The 25235-nt window shown below is 40.8% G+C and overlaps 2 protein-coding genes across 16 annotated transcripts in view; both read right to left on the bottom strand.

Annotated features, from left to right (window-relative positions):
• Positions 1 to 25235, bottom strand: part of PHLDB2 (pleckstrin homology like domain family B member 2) — a 333291-nt gene that overhangs the window by 52216 nt on the left and 255840 nt on the right. For 5 of the 6 annotated variants that reach the window (XM_049875765.1, XM_049875770.1, XM_049875794.1 and 2 more), the window contains 4 exons: positions 16491 to 16619; positions 9967 to 10122; positions 8672 to 8782; positions 4106 to 4195 (listed from right to left, as the gene is read on the bottom strand). In XM_049875765.1, the coding sequence (XP_049731722.1) occupies positions 4106 to 4195; positions 8672 to 8782; positions 9967 to 10122; positions 16491 to 16619 (486 nt within the window). The remainder of the gene's footprint in view (positions 1 to 4105; positions 4196 to 8671; positions 8783 to 9966; positions 10123 to 16490; positions 16620 to 25235) is intronic. The other variant, XM_049875785.1, reaches the window with a different exon arrangement.
• Positions 16629 to 23516, bottom strand: LOC126071616 (uncharacterized). Of its 10 annotated transcripts, none has more exons than XM_049875827.1 (2): positions 18816 to 23516; positions 16629 to 18773 (listed from the first exon to the last, which is right to left on the bottom strand). In XM_049875827.1, exons 1-2 carry the CDS (start codon positions 20397 to 20399, stop codon positions 18552 to 18554), a joined length of 1806 nt encoding a protein of 601 aa, XP_049731784.1. In that variant the 5' UTR covers positions 20400 to 23516; the 3' UTR covers positions 16629 to 18551. The 10 variants fall into 10 exon arrangements, with proteins under 10 accessions (XP_049731784.1, XP_049731798.1, XP_049731806.1 ...); XM_049875841.1 differs by having other exon boundaries at positions 16629 to 19025; positions 19152 to 23516; XM_049875849.1 differs by having other exon boundaries at positions 16629 to 18983; positions 19152 to 23516.

Below are 25235 nucleotides of genomic sequence, written 5' to 3'. Positions count from 1 at the left end.
ATGACAGGATGAAAAGTAACAGCTTTGTTTCATTCTTTTCGCAACTGATAGGAGAATGTTTTCAGTAAAACCAAAGTCTGATTCCTTATATGGATCATAGACCATACACAGACCGTAGACTAATTGCTTCAAAAATGTGTACTGTCTGTCAAAAGAGTTGTTTAAAAGAGTTTGGACACAAATGCATCACTCCTCAATGAAAAAAAAAAAAAACAAACTCCTTGTCATCGAGTCAATTCCAACTCATAGTGACCCTATAGGACAGAGTAGAACTGCTCCATAGCATTTCCAAGGAGCACCTGTTGGATTCAAACTGCCGACTTTTTGGTTAGCAGCCATAGCTCTTAACCACTATACCACCAGGATTTTACCTTAATGAAAAGAGAGAGACAAAAACAAAGAAAGAGTCATGAAAACATCTTGGGTATCTTGTGAGTGAAGTTTGCATGGTACAGGAAAGAGAACACAGCTACCTGACAAACACCAGAGCTGCAGGCAACAAAAATTGTAAAAAAAAAAAAAAAAAGAATCAAATGTGCTTTTGACCCCAAGAAGTCTGCCCAGAAAAAGACCATGGAGAAAACACTCTAGGAAAGATTTTTTTCTTCCACTGGGAAATGAAAGACCTAGAGCCCAGCCAGCACATGTGCGTGCCACATGCCCTCCAAACTCTATGTCCAGAGTCAAGCTCCAAATCGTCCATCTTAAACCTACCTACGCTTTCCCAATCTTCCTGCCTCATAAAAGGCACTCATCGTGCATCCCATTATTCAAACTGGAATAATGGTATCATCCTGACTCCTCTCCTTACTTCATCTTCATATCCAAATTATCTGCAAGATTCGTCAACTCTAACTCCAAATCTAATCGTGCCAATTTTCTCCATCTCTCAGTCACTGCTCTAATCCAAGCTACCAGCATCTCCAGCCTATACTGTTGAAATAACTTCTTCCTGGTTTCCCTGCATCTTCTCTTACTCCTTTTCATTCAGCATCCACAGAGCAGCCAGGGTAATCTTTTTAAAAAATGCACATCAAATAATGTCACCTCTCTGCTTAAAACCATCTCCTGGCTTCCCATGGCACATAAAATACCCTATCTTTCTGTCGCCTGGCCCCTACCCACCTCACTGACATGACCGCATGCCCATGTCTTGTACTCACTACACTCCATTCACAGCCAAACTTGTTCACTGAGCCTGCCAGCTCCCTGTTCCTGAAGTGCCTTGATCCAAGTATCTATCTCTTCCCCACAACAGTCATACGACTTACGCACTATTGTTATCATCCCCATTTTACAAGTAAGGAAACAGATCCAAAAAGCCTAAATAACCACCCCATGGTCCCAGAGTGGGGACTCAGACTCAGGAGGTATGAGCATAGGACTTTTTCCACCTGGCTCACGCATACATCTCCGGTGCCTAGATGCAAGCCTGTCACATAGTAGGTACTTCACAAATATGTGTAGAATACCCTCTAATTCAATCTTTTCATTTCCCATAAGAGGAAAGAGATGCAGGGAGGTCACAGGGAAGGGTCACAGAGAATGCAAAGGGAAAGCTGAAGCAAGATCCCACAATCCTGTTATGGACTGAATTGTGTCTCCCAAAAAGTTATGTTGAAATCCTAACCCCTATACCTGTCCTGTAAAACTAGGGGCCCTGGTAGCACAGTGGTTAAGCACTCAGCTGCTACCCAAAAGGTCGGCGGTTGGAACCACTAGCCACTCGGCAAGAGAAAGATGTGGCAGTCTGCTTCCGTAAGGATTACAGCCTTGGAAACACTATGGGTCAGTTCTACTCTGGTTCAATAGGATCCCTATGAATCGGAATTGATTCAACAGTAACAGGTTTGGTTTCTGGTTTTGTTTGGTACCTGTAAATATAACCCTGTTTGAAAACGGGGTTTTTCTCTTGTTATGTTACTGAGGTCATACCAGAGTAGGGTGGGTCCCAAACCTAATCCCTTCTGGGTAGTGTTTTATAAAAATAGACACAGACAACACACCATGCTAAGACATCTCAACTCCCACTCTTGGCCTGGGCTCCTTCCCAAGGAACTACTTAGCATCCTACAAAACAGTAATCAGAACCCAAAGCAAATTCTACCTGTAAAAACAGGAACCAACACAGGAGCTCAAATACATGAATCTGAATTCAGGTTAGCTAGTTTTTTTTTCCCCCATCAATAATTAAACTGTGGAGAGAGAAGTGTTACTTGATGCTAAACCTTTCTCCCCTCCGTCCACTGGAAGCCGTCACTCTAGCATCATAAATCTTCATCCTGAGTCCCCTGTAGCCCTAGTTTGCACCAACTTCTACTCTTCCTATTTAGCTAGATAAACTACAACCAGGGTGAACAGAAACTTAATAAGCTTTACTTCATATGGGATCCAGTATAGAAAATCATATTCTTTTAATAAGTTAATTATTTTATCTACCCCTAAGAGGTATGTGGGAAACCCTGGTGGTGCAATGGTTAAGAGCTACGGCTGCTAACCAAAAGGTCAGCAGTTCGAATCCACCAGGAGCTCCTTGGAAACTCTATGGGGCAATTCTACTCTGTTTTATAGGGTCGCTATGAGTAGGAATCCACCTGACAGCAACAAGTTTGGCAAGTGGTATGTGTAGAAGTGAGAGGGGTCTAACTAAACTTCCAAATTATATATTTTTCTAATTAAGTTCCACCCTTAAAAATAAAATCAGTTTTCCAATACAACTGACTAATGATATTATTTTCACACAAATAAAACTGTTACAGTCGATCTAACGAAGGTAAAACTTTGCTCTAGAAAATCTTGTGCAATTGTTTTCATGTATTTTACTTAATTACCCAAAATACTGAATGTGTAAATCTGTTAAACAAATTATAAAATATGTACATCGTTTTTAAAACACATAAGTGATTCAAAGACCAAAGTCACTATCAACCTACTCGAGAGAATATTTATTTTAGTAAAACAATCAGGAAAAATTGTCCTGTGTGTATGTTTTACATAAATTTCAGGTAATAAATGAGAGATTTTTTAAAAAGGCAATGTTATTACATTGTAAATGCTCTTCAAAAATGTAAATGGCAAGCATCTCCACAAAGGAATAGAAATCAAGAAATATTTGCTATTATGGAAAAGGGTATTTAGAGAATAGATTTTGGAGTAATGAAGGGAAAGAATGAAACTGAATGATCTCTGGACCTTTTGTAGAAAATATTTCACAAAACGCTTCCAAGGTACCCATTAGTCGTATCAGAATCGACTTGATGGTAACTGTTATTATTACTATTATGTCTATTTTATTTCATATAACTATACAAAATATATTTTCTATAAGGAATTTCTAGCTCTGCTGTCCTTTTTAAAGCAGATTATAAATGACAGTGTTTTTATTACGTAAATTTTTATGTAGAAGCAAGCTTTTTTCTTAGCTTTTTAGAAAACATTAAATTTAAAGAAAACTATTTTATCTCTCAGTCAGGATTATAATTTCCGAAACCAGAGTTAAAATATCATAGTAGTATACCAGCGTACCAGTGTGGGTCATGAAAAAAGATTTGGGAAAGAGTGGTGATGGGGACTGGGAAAAGAAGAATATTTAGGGTAAAAAAGGGATACAGATTAATGTAAACAGAAACTTAGAAAAAAATAGAAATAACATTGATTTTTAAAAGAGAAAAGAAAGAAAGAAAGAAATCAGACTATGCCTTCAAATGTTTGGGGCATTTTCATGGTCTGTAAGATTCAAGGGAAAGAAAAGTGAAATAAGCAAGGGGAGGAAGGAGAAAGAAGATTGGCAGAAGGAAAGAGAAGAATTTAAGACTATTCTTGGTCTGAAGTTTGCAACTCCAAGTTAACCCGTAATGTCACTGCCATGGAAAGCAGACACACACACATGCACACACACACCCCCACAATGTTTGCCTTCATCAGACAAAGAGATAATGCCTGAAACATACAAAGTATATATAATGAAAGACGGGAAAGCCATAAAAGTACTGAGTGCTTTCCTAAGTCACTTAAGTTAATGTTTTGACTACTCAGCTAATCACATGAAACTGAAGTCTATCTCCTGACTTATAAGGTGACATGAGTGGATAAAGACATGGCTTACCTCTTTAAGAGTACTGGGGTTGACAGGAAACCCTTTCTCCCCAGAGAGGCTGGAGTATTTCTTTTCCAGATTACAAAGATTCTCCTTTTCCTGCAGGAACATAACATCTATTAAGCTGACAGTCAACCCTGGATTCAACTGAGAAACCCAGTGACTTTGCAATAGAAACAACATCAAGCTCCCATATCCTTCCGCCATTTCTATTTCCTCTCTATGTGCACAGTCAAAACTTCAAATTGTACAAATTGTACAACCAAGATCTTATCTGGTAGCTGATACAATACATGGATTGCTTTCAAACAAATTTAGCTTTCATTCAAGAAAAATTTATAGAGCAAACAGCATGTTTAAAAAAAAAGGCAAGAGTGGGGCTGCTTTGGTTGAATCAAGAATGGAAGGAGGGGCCCTCAAATTCCCTCATGGCCCTTATCTTTGGAGTATTTTCTAAACTCAAGTTTTTCTACCCCTTCTAAGTGGCACATACTCATATGTCTTCTGGTGATATATCATAATCCAGTGATATATTTTCTTCTGGAAAAATGGCCAATAAGTCACATGAAAAAAATACTCAACATCATTACCAACTAAAATGACTAAAGTAAAAATTCCAAGTATTGGAGAGGACAGGGAGCAACTGGAACGTTCATACATTGCCAATGAGAATGTAAAACGGTGCACCACTTCAGAGAACTGTTTGGCAGTTTTGCTTTGTTTTTATAACATTAACCATATACCCATCCTATGACCCAGCAACTCCACTAGTAGATATTTACACAATAGAAACAAAAACACGTCTTCACAAAAAACTTGCACAAGACTATTCAAAGCAGTTTTACTAAAAACAGCCAAAAAACTAGAGACAACCTAAATGTCTATCAACAAGAGAACTGGTAAAAAAAAAAAAAAAAATTGTGGTATATTTATATAATACAATACTACTCAAGAATAAAAAGGAGGGAACTACTTACTGATACAGGCAATAACATGGATGTATTTAAAAAACACTATGTTGAATGAAAGACCTTAGGCACAAGTGAGTACATATTATATAATTTCATTTATATGACAGGCAAAATTAGTGCAAGGCCATAGTGTTTGCCTATGGGGTAGGGACTGACTAGAAGGGATCGTGAGGAAACGTTCAGGGGTCACAGAAATGCTCTTTATCTTTCTATCTTTCCATGAAAGAATAAAATTGTACACTTAAGATCTGTGCATTTCATTTTATGCAAATAAATAAAAAATGTAGCCCAAAAATATTTTTTCTAAAGGTTGCTTGCTTAACATTGGATTAATTTGTATTTCCCTGAATATTTTGTTGAGAATTTTTTTGTGTGACTTATTGGCTGTCTTAGCTATCCAGTGTAGCTATCACAGAAATACCACAAGTGGACAGCTTTAACAAACAAAAATTTATTCTCTCATAGCGTAGGAGGCTAGAAGTCTGAATTCAGGGTGCCAGCTCCTGGGGAAGGCTTTTTCTTTCTGTCAGTTCTGGGGGAAGGTCCTTGTTATCAATCTTCCCCTGATCTAGGAGCTTCTCAGCACAAGGACTCCAGGTCCAAAGGGCAAGCTCTGCTCTTGGTGTTTTTTTCTTGGTGGTAGGGGTTCCATCTCCTCTCTGCTTGCTTCTCTCTTTTATATCTCAAAAGAGATGACTCAAGATACAACCTAATCCTGTAGCTTGAGTCCTGCCTCATTAACCTCATAGAGGTTAGGATTTACAACCCATAGGATAATCATATCTGATCACAAAATGAAGGACAACCACACAATACTGAGAATCATGGCCTAGCCAAGATGACACACACTTTGGAGGGACACAATTCAATCCGTAACATTGGCCATTCATTTATCTTCTTTCACGAAATGCGTATTCAATTTTTTGTTTTTGTTATTGGATGTTTATCTTTTTATTAGTGAATTTAAGGAGTTTTCTATATTTTCTGAATACAAGTCCTCTGTCATTTCCCCTTTAAAAAGTCTTCCGTTTACCCCAAAGCCATGAAGATGTATTTGCATTCCTATGCTTTCTTCTGGAAACCTTATCACTTTAAAACATAACATAACCCGTTGCCGTCAAGTTGATTCCGAGTCATAGTGGCCCTATAGGACAGGGTAGAACTGCCCCATAGAGTTTCCAAGGACCCCTGGTGGATTTGAACTGCCAACCTTCTGATTAGCAGCCGTAGTTCTTAACCACTACGCCACCAGGGTTTCCTTTATCACTTTAGTTTTCACTTTTAGGTTTGTGATCTGTCTCAAAATTAGGTTTAATGTATGATGTGAGGATGGCGTTGAAGTTCTTTTCTTTTCATGTTTATCCAGTTAATCCAGCACCATTTGTTGGGAAGATTTTTTATTTCCCTATTGAGTTGTCTTAGAGACTTTGTCAAAAATTAATGGATGGTACATGTGTGAGTCTATTTCTGGACTCTGTTTTTCCATTCATCTGTAAGTCTCTTTGTATGCCAGTAAGTCTTAATTACCGTAGTTTTATAGTAAACATTGAAAGCAGATGTATACATTCTCCAAATTTGTTTTCTTGTTCAAAGTTATTTTAGCTATTCTAGGCCCTTTGCATTTTCCAATAGCTTTAGCACCAATCGTCAATTTCTCCAAAGAGAGTCTTGTTTGGATTTTGATTGGGACTGAGAAGGAGCTACAGATCGGTATGGGAAAATAAAAATCTTAATGAGTATCCTGTTGCCACTGAGTCAATTCCAACTCATAGCAACCCTACAAGATAGAGCAGAACTGAACCACAGGGTTTCCAAGAGCAGCTGTGGGTTCGAACCGCCAACCTTTTGGTTAGCATCCGAGCTCCTAACCACTGCGCCACCAGGACTCCCTTAACGAGTATAGACCACAGTTATTAGCATAAAAATATATTTCATATTTTTAAACAGGAAATGTTATATCTGTGATTGTGCTTACTCATTGAAAAAATCTATCACTAAGGGAATTTTTTCATTTGCTAAAATTTCAGAAATAACTTGAGTACTATCTATCACACTGTCTAATTTAAGCTGTGCTTCTGAATATTGAGTGCTAAGGGTAAAATGGAAACCCTGGTGGTTAGTGGTTAAGACCTACGGCGGCTAACCAAAAGGTCAGCAGTTCGAATCCACCAGATGCTCCTTGGAAACCCTATGGGGCAGTTCTACCCTGTCTTATAGGATCCCTATGAGTTGGAATCTACTTGACAGCAATGGGTTTGAGTTTTTTTTTTAAGGGTAAAATGGTCGTGGGGAAAGTAACGGCATCGAAATTCATCGTCAGAACAGAGACGGGAAATACAAGTCCACTCAGGGATTGATAAGAGCTGAAGAAGCAGGAGGACAGCCGTCAGGTCTGTGTGGGTGCAGAGGCACCTCAGGTGGACTCCTAATTCCAGGTGAGGGACAAATTTACTGTCTTCTCAACTTAAAAATAGTAAGAAGGGAATACTCCAGCTATAATGTTTCTCTAGGTTTGACCATGGAACAGCCTCATCTATAACCCATCATTCTGGATCTAAGACTCTTTTTCTCGTACCCCATTCTGAGTCACATTCTATATTTTCACGCTCCCGAATTTCACACTCGGGCACGCACACACAGCTCAGTGCTAAGGCTGCCCATCAACTTTAATACTTTTAGTGTCTTATCCCTGAGTCTTTCCCTTATCCCTAGATTAGGGCCCATGCCAGGAAGTTAGGCTACAGGTTGTTTTTTACGGTCTTTGGGCAAAGGGGAGTTCCTGAGTGGTGCAAATGTTTACATAACACACTTTTAACATGCTCCTTGCTAACTGAAAGGTTGTTGTTTCGAGTCCACCCAGAAGCACCTTGGAATAAAGACCTGGTGACTTACTTCTGAATGATCAGCCCCTGAAAACCCGATGGAGCACAGTTCTACTCTGACCATACATGGGGTTGCCAGGAGTCAGCATCAACTAGAAGGCAACTGGTTGGACACGTAACCACTTCAGGTCCTCGGGCAGGTAGGGATACAGTCTCTTTGGGGAGGATGGACCTTGCCACCCCTCTAACCATCCACATGGGGTATCTACATGTCCAGTTGAGTCAAGGTTAATCCAACGTGGCATTTTTCAGGCAGACACGCACACAAATAATAGAGGTTCAAAACACCAGAGCAGCTCAGCCAAAACACTGACAGCAACAATACAAGTAGTTTTCCTTAAGCCTCCTCAAAACTGGTGTTCAAATGTGTTTTACCTTTTGGAAGAAAAATATGATTTTCTAAAGGAGGAAAATAAGAAAAAGTATAGATTTTTCATAGTTTCACTTTTCACAATGTGGAAAAAAGATCATGAAGAAAATGTCTCTGCTCATTTTCTGAATTACAGTTAATCATTCACAGACCATCAGCTTATTCATGTGGAGGGTTAAATAAAAATGTATAGAAAACATTGATTATAAAGACATTCACTATGTACATAAAAGTCTTTCTTAAACGATAAAGACATTCATCAGTAAAAGGTATTTACTTTGAAGAAGGCAACTTTCCCCAGCGGAACCTACGTTTTATTGCAGGCAGTACTCACATGGAAGGCAACACTTACTCTTTGCAGCATCATTAGTAAGTTATTCTTTTCTTTCACAAAATGATCTTGTTCCCGCTGAGCCTGCTGGACAATATGATTCGCTTGCTTTTTCAAGGCAGAAATTTTTTCCTGGAGGAAAAGAGATTATCATACATAGGTGTACATTAGACATTCAAAGATTTGCCAGTCTGTCCTGAAAAAGAGAGAAAAGGTATTTACAACTGCGATAACAGTGACCACATTTTAGTTGATGGTAGGTTTGAACCACCAACCTTTAGGTAGGTAGTTGCGTGCAAGCCATTTGTGTCACCTAGGGACTTTTTAGACAGGGACTTTTAGCTATTTGCTATTGCTGTCTAGTTGTTTCTGATTCAAGGTGATGGTAAAACCAAAAAAACCCTATTGCCCTGGAGTTGATTCCGACTCATAGCAACCCTATAGGGCAGAGCAGAACTGCCCCATGGGCGGTGATTATTGCTCAGAGACTGGGAGGCTTTTTCTCCTACCCGCCAAGCTCAACATTTTTCTTAAGGCCAATACAGTTCAAGTGATTTAAAGTCTATTTTGAAGAAGATGGAAGTAAACAGGAAATCCTGTTTTAGAGTATAAATGAATTTTTGACATCATCTTGGGAGATACCTCCTGGGAAAAAACAACTATGGAATTTCTTTTTTTAAATTGAGAGTTAAGCAGTCACTTTCTCCCCCTCTTCTCCCTCAGTTTTATCAGGTTAGTACAGAGCTCTGGGTGCGATTCTCAATTCTGAAACAAATGCTGAATTCCAGGTTGGGTATCTGGGTGCTCAGGGTGGGTGGGGTCAGTAATCTGCACAGAATTCCATGAGCTGCGTCTAATGGTGAGAAGCCATCAGCCAGCTTTGATAACCTTGAGCAAGGAAAACAGAGGAAATTCCAAAATAGACTTTGCTCACAGAATTCATCTGAATCTAGTTGCTATGGCTGCAAAAGGAAGTAATTTAAAACAAATGTCCACATTTCTGATTTTGTATGCCTTAGTTTCCATATAAAAGAAAAAACAGAATATGATTCATAACTGCATCTGTAACATTATGTAACAGTGACCGTAAAGTCAATGAATCTAGTTTGGGGCAACGTTTGCCATATATATGGCAGAATCCACAGTCTGCCAAATACCATATGTGATTAAATACACAAAGGTGTTCAGGTACAAAGACATGCAGACATACAGATAACACGTTAAAGCTATACTGACCATCTTTACTGTCACATACAAGGAGTGTATTTTAATTTTTTTTTTTTTTTTTTACATTTAATGACACTCGACAAAATTACCTTTCTAGTAACAATATTCCGTTGATATTCAGCCACTTCACGCAGGAGCTGTTGGGTCAGGTTCTCTTTTTCCTCATCCAGACGGCTCTCACGCTCAAGCTGCTGGAATTCTAGGTCTTCAAAGTGTTTGCTCTCAACATCCAACAGGTCAGCATCCTTTGGGGAAAAGGGAATGAAAACAAGACACACCAGAATGGCTGTAGCCTTAACATGAAGAAGCAATTATTAAAAGCAGACACTTCAGAAGACTTTCCCAATTACAACACTGACCAGAGTTAGAATATGGTAATCCTCTCTTTTGGAGTTAAACCCTAAAGCAGTGACTGCTAGAGTGGAACTGAAGAGAAGGGAACATATATTTCACCTCTGTGAATATAGGAATTCTTGCTTTAAATCTACTAGGTGGTTTTAAAATGGACCATGAAACATTACAAGTATTCCATAAATGGCCCAAACATTATCTGCAGATCCAAGGTGTGACAGTCTCCTGAGAAAACTGTTTTGCACAAATTTTCAAATGAAACAAGACTTTAATATAGAGATTAAATTCATGATTCAAGATCATACAGACTGGAAGTCTCTAAGAAGACTATATGCACCTTCCACGACACACAACACAACCCAGTGGGAGGTGAGGAAAAATATTACACATTCTTTATATTTAAAAGTATACTAAAAAGTTTTTTTCTTTTTCAATTTCTTGGTAAATGTTTTCTAATATACATATAGGTGGGTTTGGTTTTTTTTTTTTTTTAGGGTAGTTTAAACATATAATTATATAAACAGATATATAATGCATGCTCAAATGGTTTTATTGAAGGGCAATCAAACACATTTAGAGATTGTGATTCTTAAACTAGGTTTCTAGAATCCCTTAAAACTGTTTACAAACCTTTGTCTATATGCATTTTACTGGAAAGAGTGGAACCATAGTACCCGTCAGTCACAAAGCGTGATTCAGAAGGTTAAACATCACTACCCTGGGGATAATCTTGAGGACATTTAAGGAAAAATGAGAGCTCATGAAAATCAGGGGGTCTGGGATGGGTATTCTCCAACCTGAGATGCTTAAGGACACAAATCATGGCATTCGTGCAGAGATGGGTGTGTGTTGTAAAATGATTCTCCAATCTTCAATTTTAAACATTCATTGCTTTTCAGAACCTTTCACGGAACTATAAATGTGGCAGGTGTAGAAGGTTTTTTAAAAAATATAATTTATAAATACTCTGTGGCCCAAAGAGGAGGCAGCTGGACTATGCTGGCCAAAGATTGACATGGGTTTAAACAGTCAAGACCTTCGTTTTCCAATTGAAACATCAAAAAAAGTTGGATAAAAAAATACAAGCTAAACTAGCTCTAAATCACTATTTAAATCCACTCCACCACCTCTCCAACCAGTTTTTATATAAATGATAAATTAAGTTTTTTAATAGAATATATTTCTATCTTTTGGAATGAATTTCATTCTGGGAATGATTCGTTGAAGGGCTATTCGCTACCATGTAATTACCACCAACACTATAGCAACAAGGTTGGACTGTGCGTTTACAAAGTTTAAGGACCAGGAAAACACACGGTGAAACATATTCAGCATTTCTTAACACTTCTTTATCTTTTATTAGGCCACCCGGAATGTGGTCTTGGTTTCGATTTTATTGATTGACATTCCAAGTTTATCTGTTAGTTTCACGATAACTTCTAAAAGAATTAATGAATTTGGACCAAGGCTAGTCACTACTTAAAGAATTAAGACGTAAGTTTACGTCTTGACACAAAATATCTTTAGTCTTGATCTGAATATCTGAAACAAATAACAACTGATGTGTTTACTCACACAGGTATATATGCTCAAGAGTTTTTAAAGGTATTTCAATGAAGCTTAGTTTGTGGTTAAAGATTAAAAAAATAATAGCAAGCTCCTTTTTCTCAGCTTATAAAAATCTTTAGTCAAAATGGGACTATGGTTAACAACTCACACTCTAGGCTACTCAGTTCCTTACTCCACATCTCGTTAATATGCAAGGTGTTATTTCAACCCTGCATGAAGAACAACTGCACAAAAATAATAGCACACTAGGCAGGAAAGGTGAAAATTAAAGCTAAACTGAGCACTCAGATTTCACTGGGGTAATCATTTGATCAAGTTATCCAAACCAGAATGTGGGTACGTAAGCTTATGGGTGGTGGGGAGCATAAAGGATTTTAGAGAAGAATAAGAGCCCAGGGGATGGGATTTTAGGACAAGAGTAGTTTAACTGAGCACAGGATAATATATACTTGAAGTTAAGAGTCAAGTGTATGACTACTTGAATGAAAATTTTAACTCAATTTCTTTACTAAAAGAACATTACGAATCTCTACTGCCTGGCAAGCTCACAGGTCAGTCATGAAAGGAAATAAAACAGCTGCACTAAAGAAAATTCAATGCATTTCCTTTTTTCTTTCCAATAACTTTTACAGAGAATTTAAAAGGCAGAAGTTTACAGCAGATCTTCACATTTTCTTCACCTAGTGGGGGCACAGAAGGTGGAGAGATGGCAGCGATAATCCATGACAGCTCAACAGCAACCCAGAAAGCAAATTTAAATGGGATGCTCTATAAAACCAACCAAACCCATTGCCGTCCAGTGGATTACGACTCATAGCAACCCTATAAGACAGAGAACTGCCTCATAGGGTTTCCAAGGCTGTAATCTTTATGGAAGCAGACTGTTAGCTCTTTCTCCCAGGGAGCAGCTGGTGAGTTCTAACCGCCAACTTTCAGTTAGCAGCTGAGCACTTAACCTCTGCACCACCAGGGCTCCTTATGCTCTAGAGTCAAACATTTTAACTGTATACTCTTGAAACCTGGGAAACATGGTGAAAATCACCTAGTACCACCTTCTCATTTTATACATGAAGATTTAGAGGAACACAGAGGTTGAGTGATTTATCCAAAATTAAAGGACAAATTGGTCATAGAGCCAATGATAGAAAAAAAAAACAAAAACCTGGTGCCATTGAGTCGGTTCCGACTCACAGCGACCCTATAGGTCAGAGCAGAACTGCCTCACAGGGTTTCGAAGGAGTGGCTGGTGGATTTGAGCTGCCAACCTTTTGGTTAGCAGCCAAGCTCTTAACGACTAAGCCACCAGGGCTCCAATGATAGTAAAAAGGTTTCCTAATTGTAGATCCACCACTCATCTGACAGTTTGTCGTACTGTGGTGGCTTCTGTGTTGCTGTGATGCTCAAAGCTATGCAGCCGGTATTTTAAACACTAGCAAGGTCACCCATGGTGGACAGGTTTCAGCAGAGCTTCCAGACTAAGACAAAGAAGGAGGACCTGGCGATCTACTTCCAAAAACACTAGCCAGTGAAAACCTTGTGAATAGCAGTGAAACACTGTCTGATATAGTGCCAGAGTGTGTGTGCAGCAGGCTGGAAGGCACTCAAAATACGACTAGGGAAGAGCTGCCTCCTCAAAGTAGAAACCAACCAAACAAACAAAAACACTGCTGTGGAGCCAATTCCAACTCCTAGCGACCCTATAGGACAGACCAGAACTGCCCCATACGGTTTCCAAGGAGCTGCTGGTGGATTCGAACTGCCAACCTTTTGCTTAGCAGCCAAGCTTTTAATAACCACTGTGCCAGGGCTCCCCTCAGAGTAGAATTGACCTTAATGACATGGATGTAGTAAAGCTTTCAGGACCTTTATTTGCTGGTGTGGCATTACTCGAATAAGAAGAAATGGCTGCAAACATCCATTAATAATCAGAACGTGGAATGCACTAAGCTAGAATGTTCCTTAGAAGCAATGATGGTGAGCCTACGTCTCAAAGACTTTGGACATATTATCAGGAGGGACCAGTCCCTGGAGAAGGACATCATGCTTGGCAAAGTAGAGGGTCAGCGAAAAAGAGGAAGATACTCAATGAGATGGATTGACACAGTGGCTGCAACAATGGGCTCAAGCATAGCAAAGATTGTGAAAATGGCTCAGGACCGAGCAGCGTTTCGTTCTAGCGTTGCTGTGAGTTGGAACCGACTGGACGGCACCTAACAACAACAACATATTCCAGGGAATGGTTCCATTGGTGGGCTTATAGCAACTACATATCAAACACTTCTCATCAGATCACAATCAGATGAGAAATATACTCTGACTCCAAGGCAATGATTCAGACATTAGAAGCCCAGCCATAAATCTATGTTTTAGGTACAAATCATTCTAGGACTTCACCTTAAGTACAATATTTGAGATGACACATACTTTAAGAAAATTACTTTCTTTTTATTATTTTTTTAAAAATTTTGTGTGAACTGCCACCTAATAAAGTTACTTGTAATAAACTAAGTTTTTGAATCTAGTTTAAATGCCTTGGGGGAAGTTCTGTAATGAAGTGGTATTCTAAAATATTTGAAATCTTAATGGAAGTGGGATTCTGGAAACACAGGAAGTTCCCAGTACGAATGGACTTATCTTGAAAAAAGTGAACTTAATACTGATTAAGCCAAGGGGATTGGTGAAGAGTTACTAAGGACTGTACTCCTGGAGAACAGAATTAGCAGACCTCTTTTTTTTTTTTTTTTAATACCAGAGGAGCAGAAGCTACCATAAGGCAGTTACCTCTCCTAACTGCCGTGGAGTCGATTTCGACTCATAGTGACCATATAGGACAGAGTAGAACTGGTTAGGGTTTCCAAGGAGCGCCTGGTGGATTCGAACTGCCGACCCTTTGGTTAGCAGCTGTAGCTCTTAACCACTACACCACCAGAGTTCCCTATCTCTCCTAAGGAAAGGGTTTTATGAGTATAATTTTACAGTCTGCTTCGAGAGGGAGAGGAAGGAGAACGCTGCCTGTATCATTTCCTTTCCTCCTTTTTGTTGAAATCCTTAGAACATGTAAAAAAAAATTATGGGTTATCCTACAGAAGCTAGATTAAAGAAACAACCATTATTTATATCAACTTGTATCCTGGTTATTAATAGACTCTATCACTTTTTACTTAAAATAATGTTTACGAAGAATGCAAACAATAACAGCATAGCCAGAAGAAGGGAATAACAAGATACATAATCACACTGCTGACCTGGAATAAACAATGACCATGCATGTATAGAATCTTTAGCAATAAGGAAAGTTGAAAAATAACAAATATAAAAGTCAGTTTCCCAGCCTCTTTTGTGAACTGGCGTAAACACAAACAACAAACAAACAAAAATAATTCTACAGACGCTATTTTTTCCAATCATTTTTATCATCAGATTTCCAGCGAATTGTTGCATTAAAGGGACAGGGGGTTTTTGTCTTCTTACAGCAGATTCAAGTTTATACAATAAAATGAGTGAAGAGGAAGAACTATCTTGAAACTGGCTTTGATTCACATTGTAAGAAATAACAGATATTAAAAGTGTTGTGCTGCGGTTTAACCTGTCTGCACTGGATGCTTTTTTATTAAGAAGCTTTCAAGCTCTGTAATCCATGGAAAAGTTTTAACTGTAAATTTACATTACCCAATGATGCTGTCAGAGGTATTAAATATTTCTGTATCAAAGGTCATTTTAAAAATTTTCCAATGTGTGTCATCTCAACTGATGTTTCAACTTGCCCACTCCCAGGAAGGTACAGAGATAATAACGTGAATGAAACTAGACTTCCTTCCTACTCTATGAGTTCACAACGGCTACTCACTTAAGACTAATTATAATTATGTGACTCCTTTAAAGGTTCAAGGCCGTTGAAGACAATTTCTCAGGTTCACAGTTTAGAGGAAACAACCAAGTTGTCAAGACGCTATGAAGTAACCATGCCAATGTTTGTGAAACATTCACAGAGGAATTCTAGTTTTTAGAAGATAACCAGCGTGGACCTGTTCAACACTGCTGATAAAGTTAAACCGGAAGGTCTGTGTTACATTAAGTTTTTAAAAATGGTAAAGCTCGTGTGAGAAAGTTTTTAGGGTATTAACTAAGCCCTGCGTCTTTGGTTCCAGTATTTGATTGTCGTGGTCACACTAACGTTCAATGTCACTAAGAAGCAGAAAGAAAAAGAAAATGGGGGTGGGGGAGGGAAACAAACCAGAGAATGGGATAAATTTTGGACAAGAGTATAAAATCAAGAGAATGAAAACCCTCTGCCGTCAAGTCGATTCTGACTCATAGTGACCCTAAGGGGGAAAAAAAAAATTCAAGGGTAAATAGCACTCCAGGTGAAGCAGAGAACAAAGGAAGTCAATTGATTTGAGTCTTACAATCTTGATATAGGTTACAAGTCAGAAATAGCTCTCTTTTGTTACAAAGAATAACTCCAGCAATATGTTTGCATTGTAAATGAGGTGAAGGATTTCAACAAGAAATTTTTTAACTGATTAGCAGAGAATTACATACACTTACAGCATGCATATTTCCATTTTAAAAGTATCTAATGACCAGAATTTATGCAAATTTGTGCTATGGAAGTATGTCATAGGTAGGTGGAACTTAACTGAAAAAACAAAAAAAGAAACAAAAAATTGGTGCATTCCTGTTTGCTACTGACCCTCTTCAGTTGTTGCTGTAATTGTTCCCTCATGGACTCAGGACAATTGTCCAGCTGGGTCTTCTGCTCGGAGTAAAGCTCCTGAAGCCTCTCTAGTTTTTCCCTTTCAGCATCAAGCTTTACCTTCTCCTGAAGTTCAGAAATCAGAAAATAGAAGAATAGAAATTACCTTCACACCCCAAGCACGCGTTAGTGAACATTTTCCAAGGGTAATACAAACAAACATACACAAACTCTAGATATTCTATGAAACATATAGAAACATATCTTGTTAGTGACTAGAAAAAGGGGTACAGGTGGAAGTAAAGACCAGGTGGTCCCATTTCTGCATTGTCAAAACATGGTCCACTTTGTTGGTGTTGGCAATGACCTTCCCTCCTTCTTCCTTCCTGTTACAAAGTTAAAAAAGAAGGGGGAGCAATAGGAATGTTGGTCAATGGCCAACAAAGAACAAAATAAATGCCAACGAGATCCATAAGATCACCTTGCAAAGAGTCACCTGTCAGAGAACCAGACAAAGGAAATGGGCATTGATTCCATGTACCATTATAGCCCAATTTGTTCAAGGCATTTATTAAGCAAGTTTTGGAAATTATTAAATTCTTCTTCTCAGGTCAGAGGAATTCCGGAGCACTAATTTTTTCTCCGGTCGTATTAAACCATTCTAGTAGCTACTTGGCAAACTTCAGAGCTTTAACAATAGGAAGGTATGATCCCAGGGAGAGCACCTAATTCAGAGGCTGAGAGCACTAGTAAAAATGTTACCACACTGGTGGTTGTTGGAGAAAGTTCCACAAGGTTGGCAGAGAAGCAAGGGGAAGTTATATGAGGTAGCTTAGATAGACAAAAAGTATGACATTTACCGAGGAGATACAGATGGCCCCACAATGACTGGTTTAAAAAAAAAGAAACATGGACTGTGGAAAAAAGATGAGAACACTCAGGAGTCAGAGAAAGCAGAGGAGAAAGGAGACGATAACACTAAACCCCGCCAATGTCACACATGCCAAAGTGGCCCTGGACGTTCTCCAGGATATAATTGGCAAAAACTGCAACCGGTAATTACACTACCTCACAAATGCCACCTCTTAAATTGAGAAACACAACTTCAATCTGTTTAGGGCCAGTCTTCCCAACTTGTTTTCCCTTTGTGATGCTCTGAGCCCTTGAAGCAAATTTTGGGCCGAATCTTCTCCTTGTGAACATCCCCAGCCTAAACAAAAGCGCTGTGTGAACCCCTGCCACAACGTGACCCTCTGTACGATGGCCAACCCCCTACTTTGCTAATTTCACTCTATGCAAACTGGTATAAATAAAACTGGCATCTTAGCATATCATGGTAGTTTTTTTTTTTTTTTAAGATGCACTTCTGAAACAGTCCTATAAAATTAGACTTTTTTCTTTTTCCAGGCAATTACTCTAACCAAAAGTTCAGCAGTTCAAATCCAGCAGGCGTTCCTTGGAAACCATATGGAGCAGTTCTACTCTATCCTATAGGGTTGCTTTGAGTCAGAATTGACTGGACAGTGATGACTTAGGCAATTACCCTAATAGGAAGGGGTAGGTAGCACCATTTCATATGCAGATGGTAAAAATATGAACCTAATCAACCTAAATGGATTAAAATGGAATGCCTTCTTTTAAATCATAGAAACTTAAGTTGACAAGGGACCTGAGAAGACATCTCCTCTGACCTCCACCTCCCAGTTCAGGAAATTCTTTGTGGTGTATTTTGTGTTGGAATCTTGCTGACTTCCAAAGACTGGGGTTTACTGCTTTTGGAGAAAGCCTATTCCATTGCAAGACATTTCCAATTATTTAATAGACCTTTACATCGAGTTAAAGTCTGCCTCTCTGCATCTTCCCCTCATTAGTCCTAATTCTGTTCTCTAAGGTAATTACGTTTAATTATGTCTATGCCACTGTTCATGTGGCACCCCTTTAGCTTTCCCCACCTTTGCTATCTGCCACCATATTTTTCTTCTGCACACCAAAAGCCTCAAGGTCTTACTTCAAGTCAGTACTTATCAGGGAGGTCAGTGTGGATGGTGCAGAGTGAGCTCAGGGATGCTGAAGACAAGGCCAGGGAGATAATGGAGGCTGGTCATGGTGGACCTGAGGGACATGAGGCACCACTGGAGGCTGGGTATGGTGGTCCTGAGGGACATGAGGCACTGCTGGAGGCTGGGCATGGTGGTCCTGAGGGACATGAGGCACCACTGGAGCCTGGGTATGGTGGTCCTGAGGGACGTGAGGCACCACTGGAGCCTGGGTATGGTGGTCCTGAGGGACGTGAGGCACCACTAGAGCCTGGGTATGGTGGACCTGAGGGACGTGAGGCACCACTGGAGCCTGGGCATGGTGGTCCTGAGGGACGTGAGGCACCACTGGAGGCTGGGTATGGTGGTCCTGAGGGACGTGAGGCACCACTGGAGGCTGGGCATGGCGGTCCTGAGGGACGTGAGGCACCACTGGAGCCTGGGTATGGTGGTCCTGAGGGACGTGAGGCACCACTGGAGCCTGGGTATGGTGGTCCTGAGGGACGTGAGGCACCGCTAGAGGCTGGGTATGGTGGTCCTGAGGGACATGAGGCACCACTGGAGGCTGGGCATGATGGTCCTGAGGGACGTGAGGCACCACTGGAGGCTGGGCATGGTGGACCTGAGGGACATGAGGCACCACTGGAGGCTGGGCATGGTGGTCCTGAGGGACGTGAGGCACCACTGGAGCCTGGGTATGGCGGTCCTGAGGGACGTGAGGCACCACTGGAGGCTGGGCATGGCGGTCCTGAGGGACGTGAGGCACCACTGGAGCCTGGGTATGGTGGTCCTGAGGGACGTGAGGCACCACTGGAGCCTGGGTATGGTGGTCCTGAGGGACGTGAGGCACCGCTAGAGGCTGGGTATGGTGGTCCTGAGGGACATGAGGCACCACTGGAGGCTGGGCATGATGGTCCTGAGGGACGTGAGGCACCACTGGAGGCTGGGCATGGTGGACCTGAGGGACATGAGGCACCACTGGAGGCTGGGCATGGTGGTCCTGAGGGACGTGAGGCACCACTGGAGGCTGGGCATGGTGGTCCTGAGGGATGTGAGGCACCACTGGAGGCTGGGCATGGTGATCCTGAGGGACGTGAGGCACCACTGGAGGCTGGGCATGGTGGTCCTGAGGGACGTGAGGCACCACTGGAGCCTGGGTATGGTGGTCCTGAGGGACGTGAGGCACCACTGGAGGCTGGGCATGATGGTCCTGAGGGACGTGAGGCACCACTGGAGGCTGGGCATGGTGATCCTGAGGGACGTGAGGCACCACTGGAGGCTGGGCATGGTGGTCCTGAGGGATGTGAGGCACTACTGGAGCCTGGGTATGGTGGTCCTGAGGGACGTGAGGCACCACTGGAGGCTGGGCATGGTGGTCCTGAGGGACGTGAGGCACCACTGGAGGCTGGGCATGGTGGTCCTGAGGGATGTGAGGCACCACTGGAGGCTGGGCATGGTGATCCTGAGGGACGTGAGGCACCACTGGAGGCTGGGCATGGTGGTCCTGAGGGACATGAGGCACCACTGGAGGCTGGGCATGATGGTCCTGAGGGACGTGAGGCACCACTGGAGGCTGGGCATGATGGTCCTGAGGGACGTTAGGCACCACTGGAGGTTGGGCATGATGGTCCTGAGGGATGTGAGGCACCACTGGAGCCTGGGTATGGTGGTCCTGAGGGACATGAGGCACCACTGGAGGCTGGGCATGATGGTCCTGAGGGACGTGAGGCACCACTGGAGGCTGGGCATGGTGGACCTGAGGGACATGAGGCAACACTGGAGGCTGGGCATGGTGGACCTGAGGGACATGAGGCACCACTGGAGGGTTATGGGCCAAGGAGAAACAAGATCTAAGTTTTGAAGGATACATGTTTCCTGCTGTGCATGGAGATCTGGGAGGAGATTATGAGCAGGAGTTCAGGTGAGAGATGATGGGCTTGACCCAGGATGGTGACAGCAGAGGAAGCGCAAGATGGTCAGAGTCTGGAGATATTCTAAAGGATTTCCTGAAGGATTGGATATGGATTGTGGGGGAAAGAAAAGGAGTTGAGGTTGAGCAATGAAAAGATTCTACTTGCCATCAGCTGACACAAAATAGGGCAGCTTTGGGGCCAAATATTGTTTTAAATATATTAAGTTTAAGATGTCTATTAGACATCCAAGTGGACATGTTGAGTTTGAAAAGGTCTTATTCTCTAAGTGTGAAAAACAGCAGTCTTCTGCCCCAAGTGTCCCCATCTTAATTTCTTGACCCTTAAAAATAATCACTTTCAACATTTCTAGTGGTTTCTTCCATTACTTCCATATTTCAAAGACCATGCCATATGAGTCAGGTTATGCTGTGGTAACAAATTAAACTCAGAAATCTCAGTGACTTAACACAGCACAGACTTCTCTCGCTGCTTCCAAGTCCAGTGTGGGCAGTATCTGGAAAGGAAAGCAGGGCTGAAGGAGGCCAAAAGGAATTTTCACGATCCCAAAAAAAAAATTTTAACTGTGATAAATCAATTCATATAGCTACCTGCTCTTTCCTGGAAATGCTCTTTCTCTCTTCTGAAGTAGCAAGAACCTGCTTATTGATGCTCGTTAATGTTAGAAATTCTGCTACTCTGAGCATCTCTTTTGAGTCCTTTATAATGAGTAACATGGTAGAAGACACCAGACATTGGGAACTTGTATGCTTTCTTAGATCAGATGGTGCACTTAAATGTAGTTAGATGTCAGAGGGTCTGGGATGGTATTCGTTTAGTTCTCTCCAGGGCTGAGCCATTTGCCTTCAGTTTCCTAAAATTTACCCATTTAAAAGCCCTAAGTGCTTTTTATTTTCACTTGTAGTGGACAGACTGTAAATATATTTGAATCTGTTTTATTATCTAACCATATTACAACACTAAAGGCCTCACTTGAGTTTTGAATAAATTTGAAAGTTATTATTTTTATGTGAATAGTTTCTTAGGTTCTCAAGCTGAAATCATGGCCATAACCACAGTAAGAAGGAAAGGAGAATGTCTCAGCGTCATTTTCTCTTTCTATTTGAGTATCTCATTAATTCATTAATAAATTTTTATTCTGCTTTAGGCGAAAGCTTACATCTCAAGTCAATTTCTCATAGAAAAATCCACATGCATATTGCTCTGTGACATTAGGTGCAATCCCCACAATACGACAGCACATTCCCCCTGAAATTATGCCTACTATAAGGAGCCCTGGTGGCCCAGTGGAAACCCTGGTGGCGTAGTGGTTAAGCGCTACAGCTGCTAACCAAGAGGTCGGCAGTTCGAATCCACCAGACACTCCTTGGAAACTCTATGGGACAGTTCTACTCTGTCCTATGGGGCCGCTATGAGTCGGGATCGACTCAATGGCAGTGGGTTTTTTTTTTTGGGTTTGGTGCCCCAGTGCTTAAGCATTCGGCTGCCAACCAAAAGGTCAGTGGTTCAAACCCACCAGTGGCTTCACAGAAGAAAAAACCTGGCAATCTGCTCCCATGAAGATTACAGCCCAGGAAACCCTATGCAGTAGTTCTACTCTGTCCTATAGGGTCGGTATGAGTCAGAATCGACTCAGTAGCCTGCAACGACAATTTATTTAACTGAATGGCCATGATTTCTTGTATAAAGATATATGTTTAGATTCTTTATAAAAGATGTTATGGTTTAAATTTAAAACTATACGACGTTGATATCTACACCAGTTTGAGTCTATTTTTTGCTTAAATTTTAAAACGTCATGGACAGTTTAGAAATGTATGTTTAGATTTATATACGGATTTTTTTCCCAAAATGTTTAAATCTAGAACTCAAACTGCGAATAGAATTAAATTATTACCATACCCTACTTGCCTACTGATTTCTCCTTCCTGGCTCCAGAACAATTTTTTAAATTCAGATTCTAAAATCTCATCAGATCCCAAACCTACTTGGCATGCTCAAAGAGGAACCCGTCTTCTCTAACACGGCCTTCGAGATGTATACATATACCAGAGATTCTCAAGTCTTGCTAAAGGCTGAAGAGACCTCAGTTCTATCATTAAAGTCTATGCTTTTCCCACATCCATTTCAAAAATAGGAGACTACTCTGGCCTTCTCTCACGCACACCTATCGTACCTTTAATTACCTAGGGGTAGAACTCGAAGAGATCCCCTTTGTGTTCTGTGCCATCCTAAACTCCTTTGACCTCAATCATTTCCTAACAAGCACAGGGTGGTGCTGTTTTTAATAACCTGTTTTAATAACCTGACATTGTCATAATTCTGGTGGAAAAATGACAGAACAGCTACTGAATGTACAGCAGGGTATTCAACACCTTTTGCTTTTAGGAAACAGAAGAAAGTGAAAGCAGCATTCCCACTCCATATTTCAGCCTGAAATGATTCTGCAACAATGTAAAGACCAGCAGAATATAAAGACAATTCCCTCCACCTGTACCGACGTGTTTGCTCCCTGTACACACCTATTGTGCAGAAGTTAGAGAACGCAACAGCGTCCCTCACAGAAAAAGGGAGTCCCTAGTGCTAATCCAAGGTAAGACGGGATATATGAAGACGGGTTAGATCTAGTCTTTAGTTTCAGAATTAATTTTTTTTTTTCCCTAAATAAAACCATCACTACACACTGCTGTCTTTTGGCTAAGAAAATACGGTATTTCCTTGCCTGTGGATTAAAGATGGCTCTATTTACCCAGCGAAAGAATTTTATCTATAAAAAAAAAGTTCTATTTCTAGCTACTGTATTGCCAAACTTTGTAGCAATTCTAATTCAAAAGAGAAAGTTAAAAAAAAAAAAAAAAAATTCATTCCCGTTAAATGCCATATGTGGAAAGCTCTAAAATTTTAACTTATATTTGCTAGGCAACATCGATACACTATTTGATAATATGGAAAGGGACTGGTCTGAAACACAGGTTTCAAATCTGAAAAAATCGCCAAATTATTCCTCAGGTCGTCTCAAATTTGTCTTATTGTTAATAACAAGTATAGATAAACAGTTAATAATAATAATAAAAAAAAACCTTATGTTTACATAGTGCCTTTCTTCTCAAGTGCTCAAAACGTTTCACAATTCCATACAAGAGGCGCTGAAAAGGATTGTGCCAGCTGGCATCAGCAGGGCCTTCTGCAGCTTCTCTGCAGCTTCTCAGTGCCGTTGTGACCTCAGAGCTGAAGCTCAGTGGGGCCAAAGCTCGAGGAAAGGAAGCCGAGGGAAGGATGAAAGAATAACTAGCGGCAGGTGGGTCAGGCCGTAAATCACAGGGGGCCGCGGAGGTAACCACACTTCTGCAAGAAGCCAGAAGGAGACCAACTCAGAGACAGAAAGAAATTAATATTCCTCTCTTTATTGCCTAGGAAGTTTTCAAAGGAAAATTAACTCAAGTCAAGCATTTATCTTGAGCTGAAGGTAAAATAAATTGATGAACAAAATTAATAGTATTTGAGGGTTTGGGGATTCTTATTTTTTACACGTTAAATATTAAAACTGAGTGTTATTCTCTCCTATTAAGATTTAAACTAGTAAACTCATCTAATCTAATTTAAACAAAAAACAAACCTGTTGCCATTGAGTCAATTCTGACTCACAGAGACCCTATAAGACAGGGTAGTGCTTCCCCACAGGGTTTCAAGGTCTGGCTGGTGGATTCAAACTGCCAACCTGTTGGGTAGCAGCCAAGCTCTTAACCACTGTGCCACCAGGTCTCCCCCAGTCTAACTGCTACAGGCATAATAATCTTCTCCCACCCCAAACTGGACAGAACACAACTTTTGTTTTTGTTTAAGATGTATTTTCAGTAAGTGAATTGAAATCTATTTTTAACAAAATTAACAAAGTTCACTGTGTTTACAAAACAAGATTACAAGGAATTGGAATACTTCCGGGATACACAAGGAAGCATTTTAAAAAGCAAGAACAGGCTGTGTCTTCCCTGGAGACACAGTTACTTCCGTTAGTAATGTTTTTACATTAACTTGTCTTCTCTTCCTGCACTAACGCAATCCAGCTGGGTCACAAATTCGTTGCCAGATCTATTTACTATAGAGTGTGTATATGATCAAAGACAAATCATTCATGGCCAAATTAAAACAGAAATCTGTGTATGAAACTGCGCCTATATTTGTATCCAGAATGAATTGTTCATTCACTCACTCAATAAGAATTCATAAAGGTACTAGAGGTAGAAAGGGGTAGTGGTGGTTCCGCGGGAGAATTCTGGCCTTCCACGCAGGAGACCCAGGTTCAGTTCCCAGCCAATGAAGTCCATGTACAGCCACCACCCCATCTGTCAGGCTTGTGTTTTGCTATGATGCTGAACAGGTTTCAATGGAGCTAAGACAGAGTAGGATAAAAGGCCTGGTGATCTACTGCCAAAAACTAGCCAATGAAAACCCTATGGATCACAATGGTCTAATCCAAAACCATTGAGATGGGGATGGCACACAACTGGGCAGCATTTGGTCTGTTGTGCATAGGGTCACCGTGGGTCATGAGCAGCTTACAACAAGAGAGGAAGATAAGGGAAAAGAGGGAATTTGATTAGGACTCATGAAGCATAGTTCACTTAGCTCTGTGGTCCTTAACCCTGACTGTGCATTAGAATAGTCTAGGTGAGCTTTTAAATATACTGTTTCCCACATCCCAATTTAGTCAGAAATCCAGGGGCATAAGGCCTAGGGATTGATAGCTTTAAAAATTTCTCAAGGTATTTGTCTGC

The sequence above is a fragment of the Elephas maximus genome, chromosome 1 (genome assembly GCF_024166365.1).
Source record: "Elephas maximus indicus isolate mEleMax1 chromosome 1, mEleMax1 primary haplotype, whole genome shotgun sequence".
Taxonomy (NCBI): Eukaryota; Metazoa; Chordata; class Mammalia; order Proboscidea; family Elephantidae; genus Elephas; species Elephas maximus.
The sequence above is the reverse complement of the archived record's forward strand: the minus strand, read 5'-3'. Positions and strand labels throughout refer to the sequence as shown.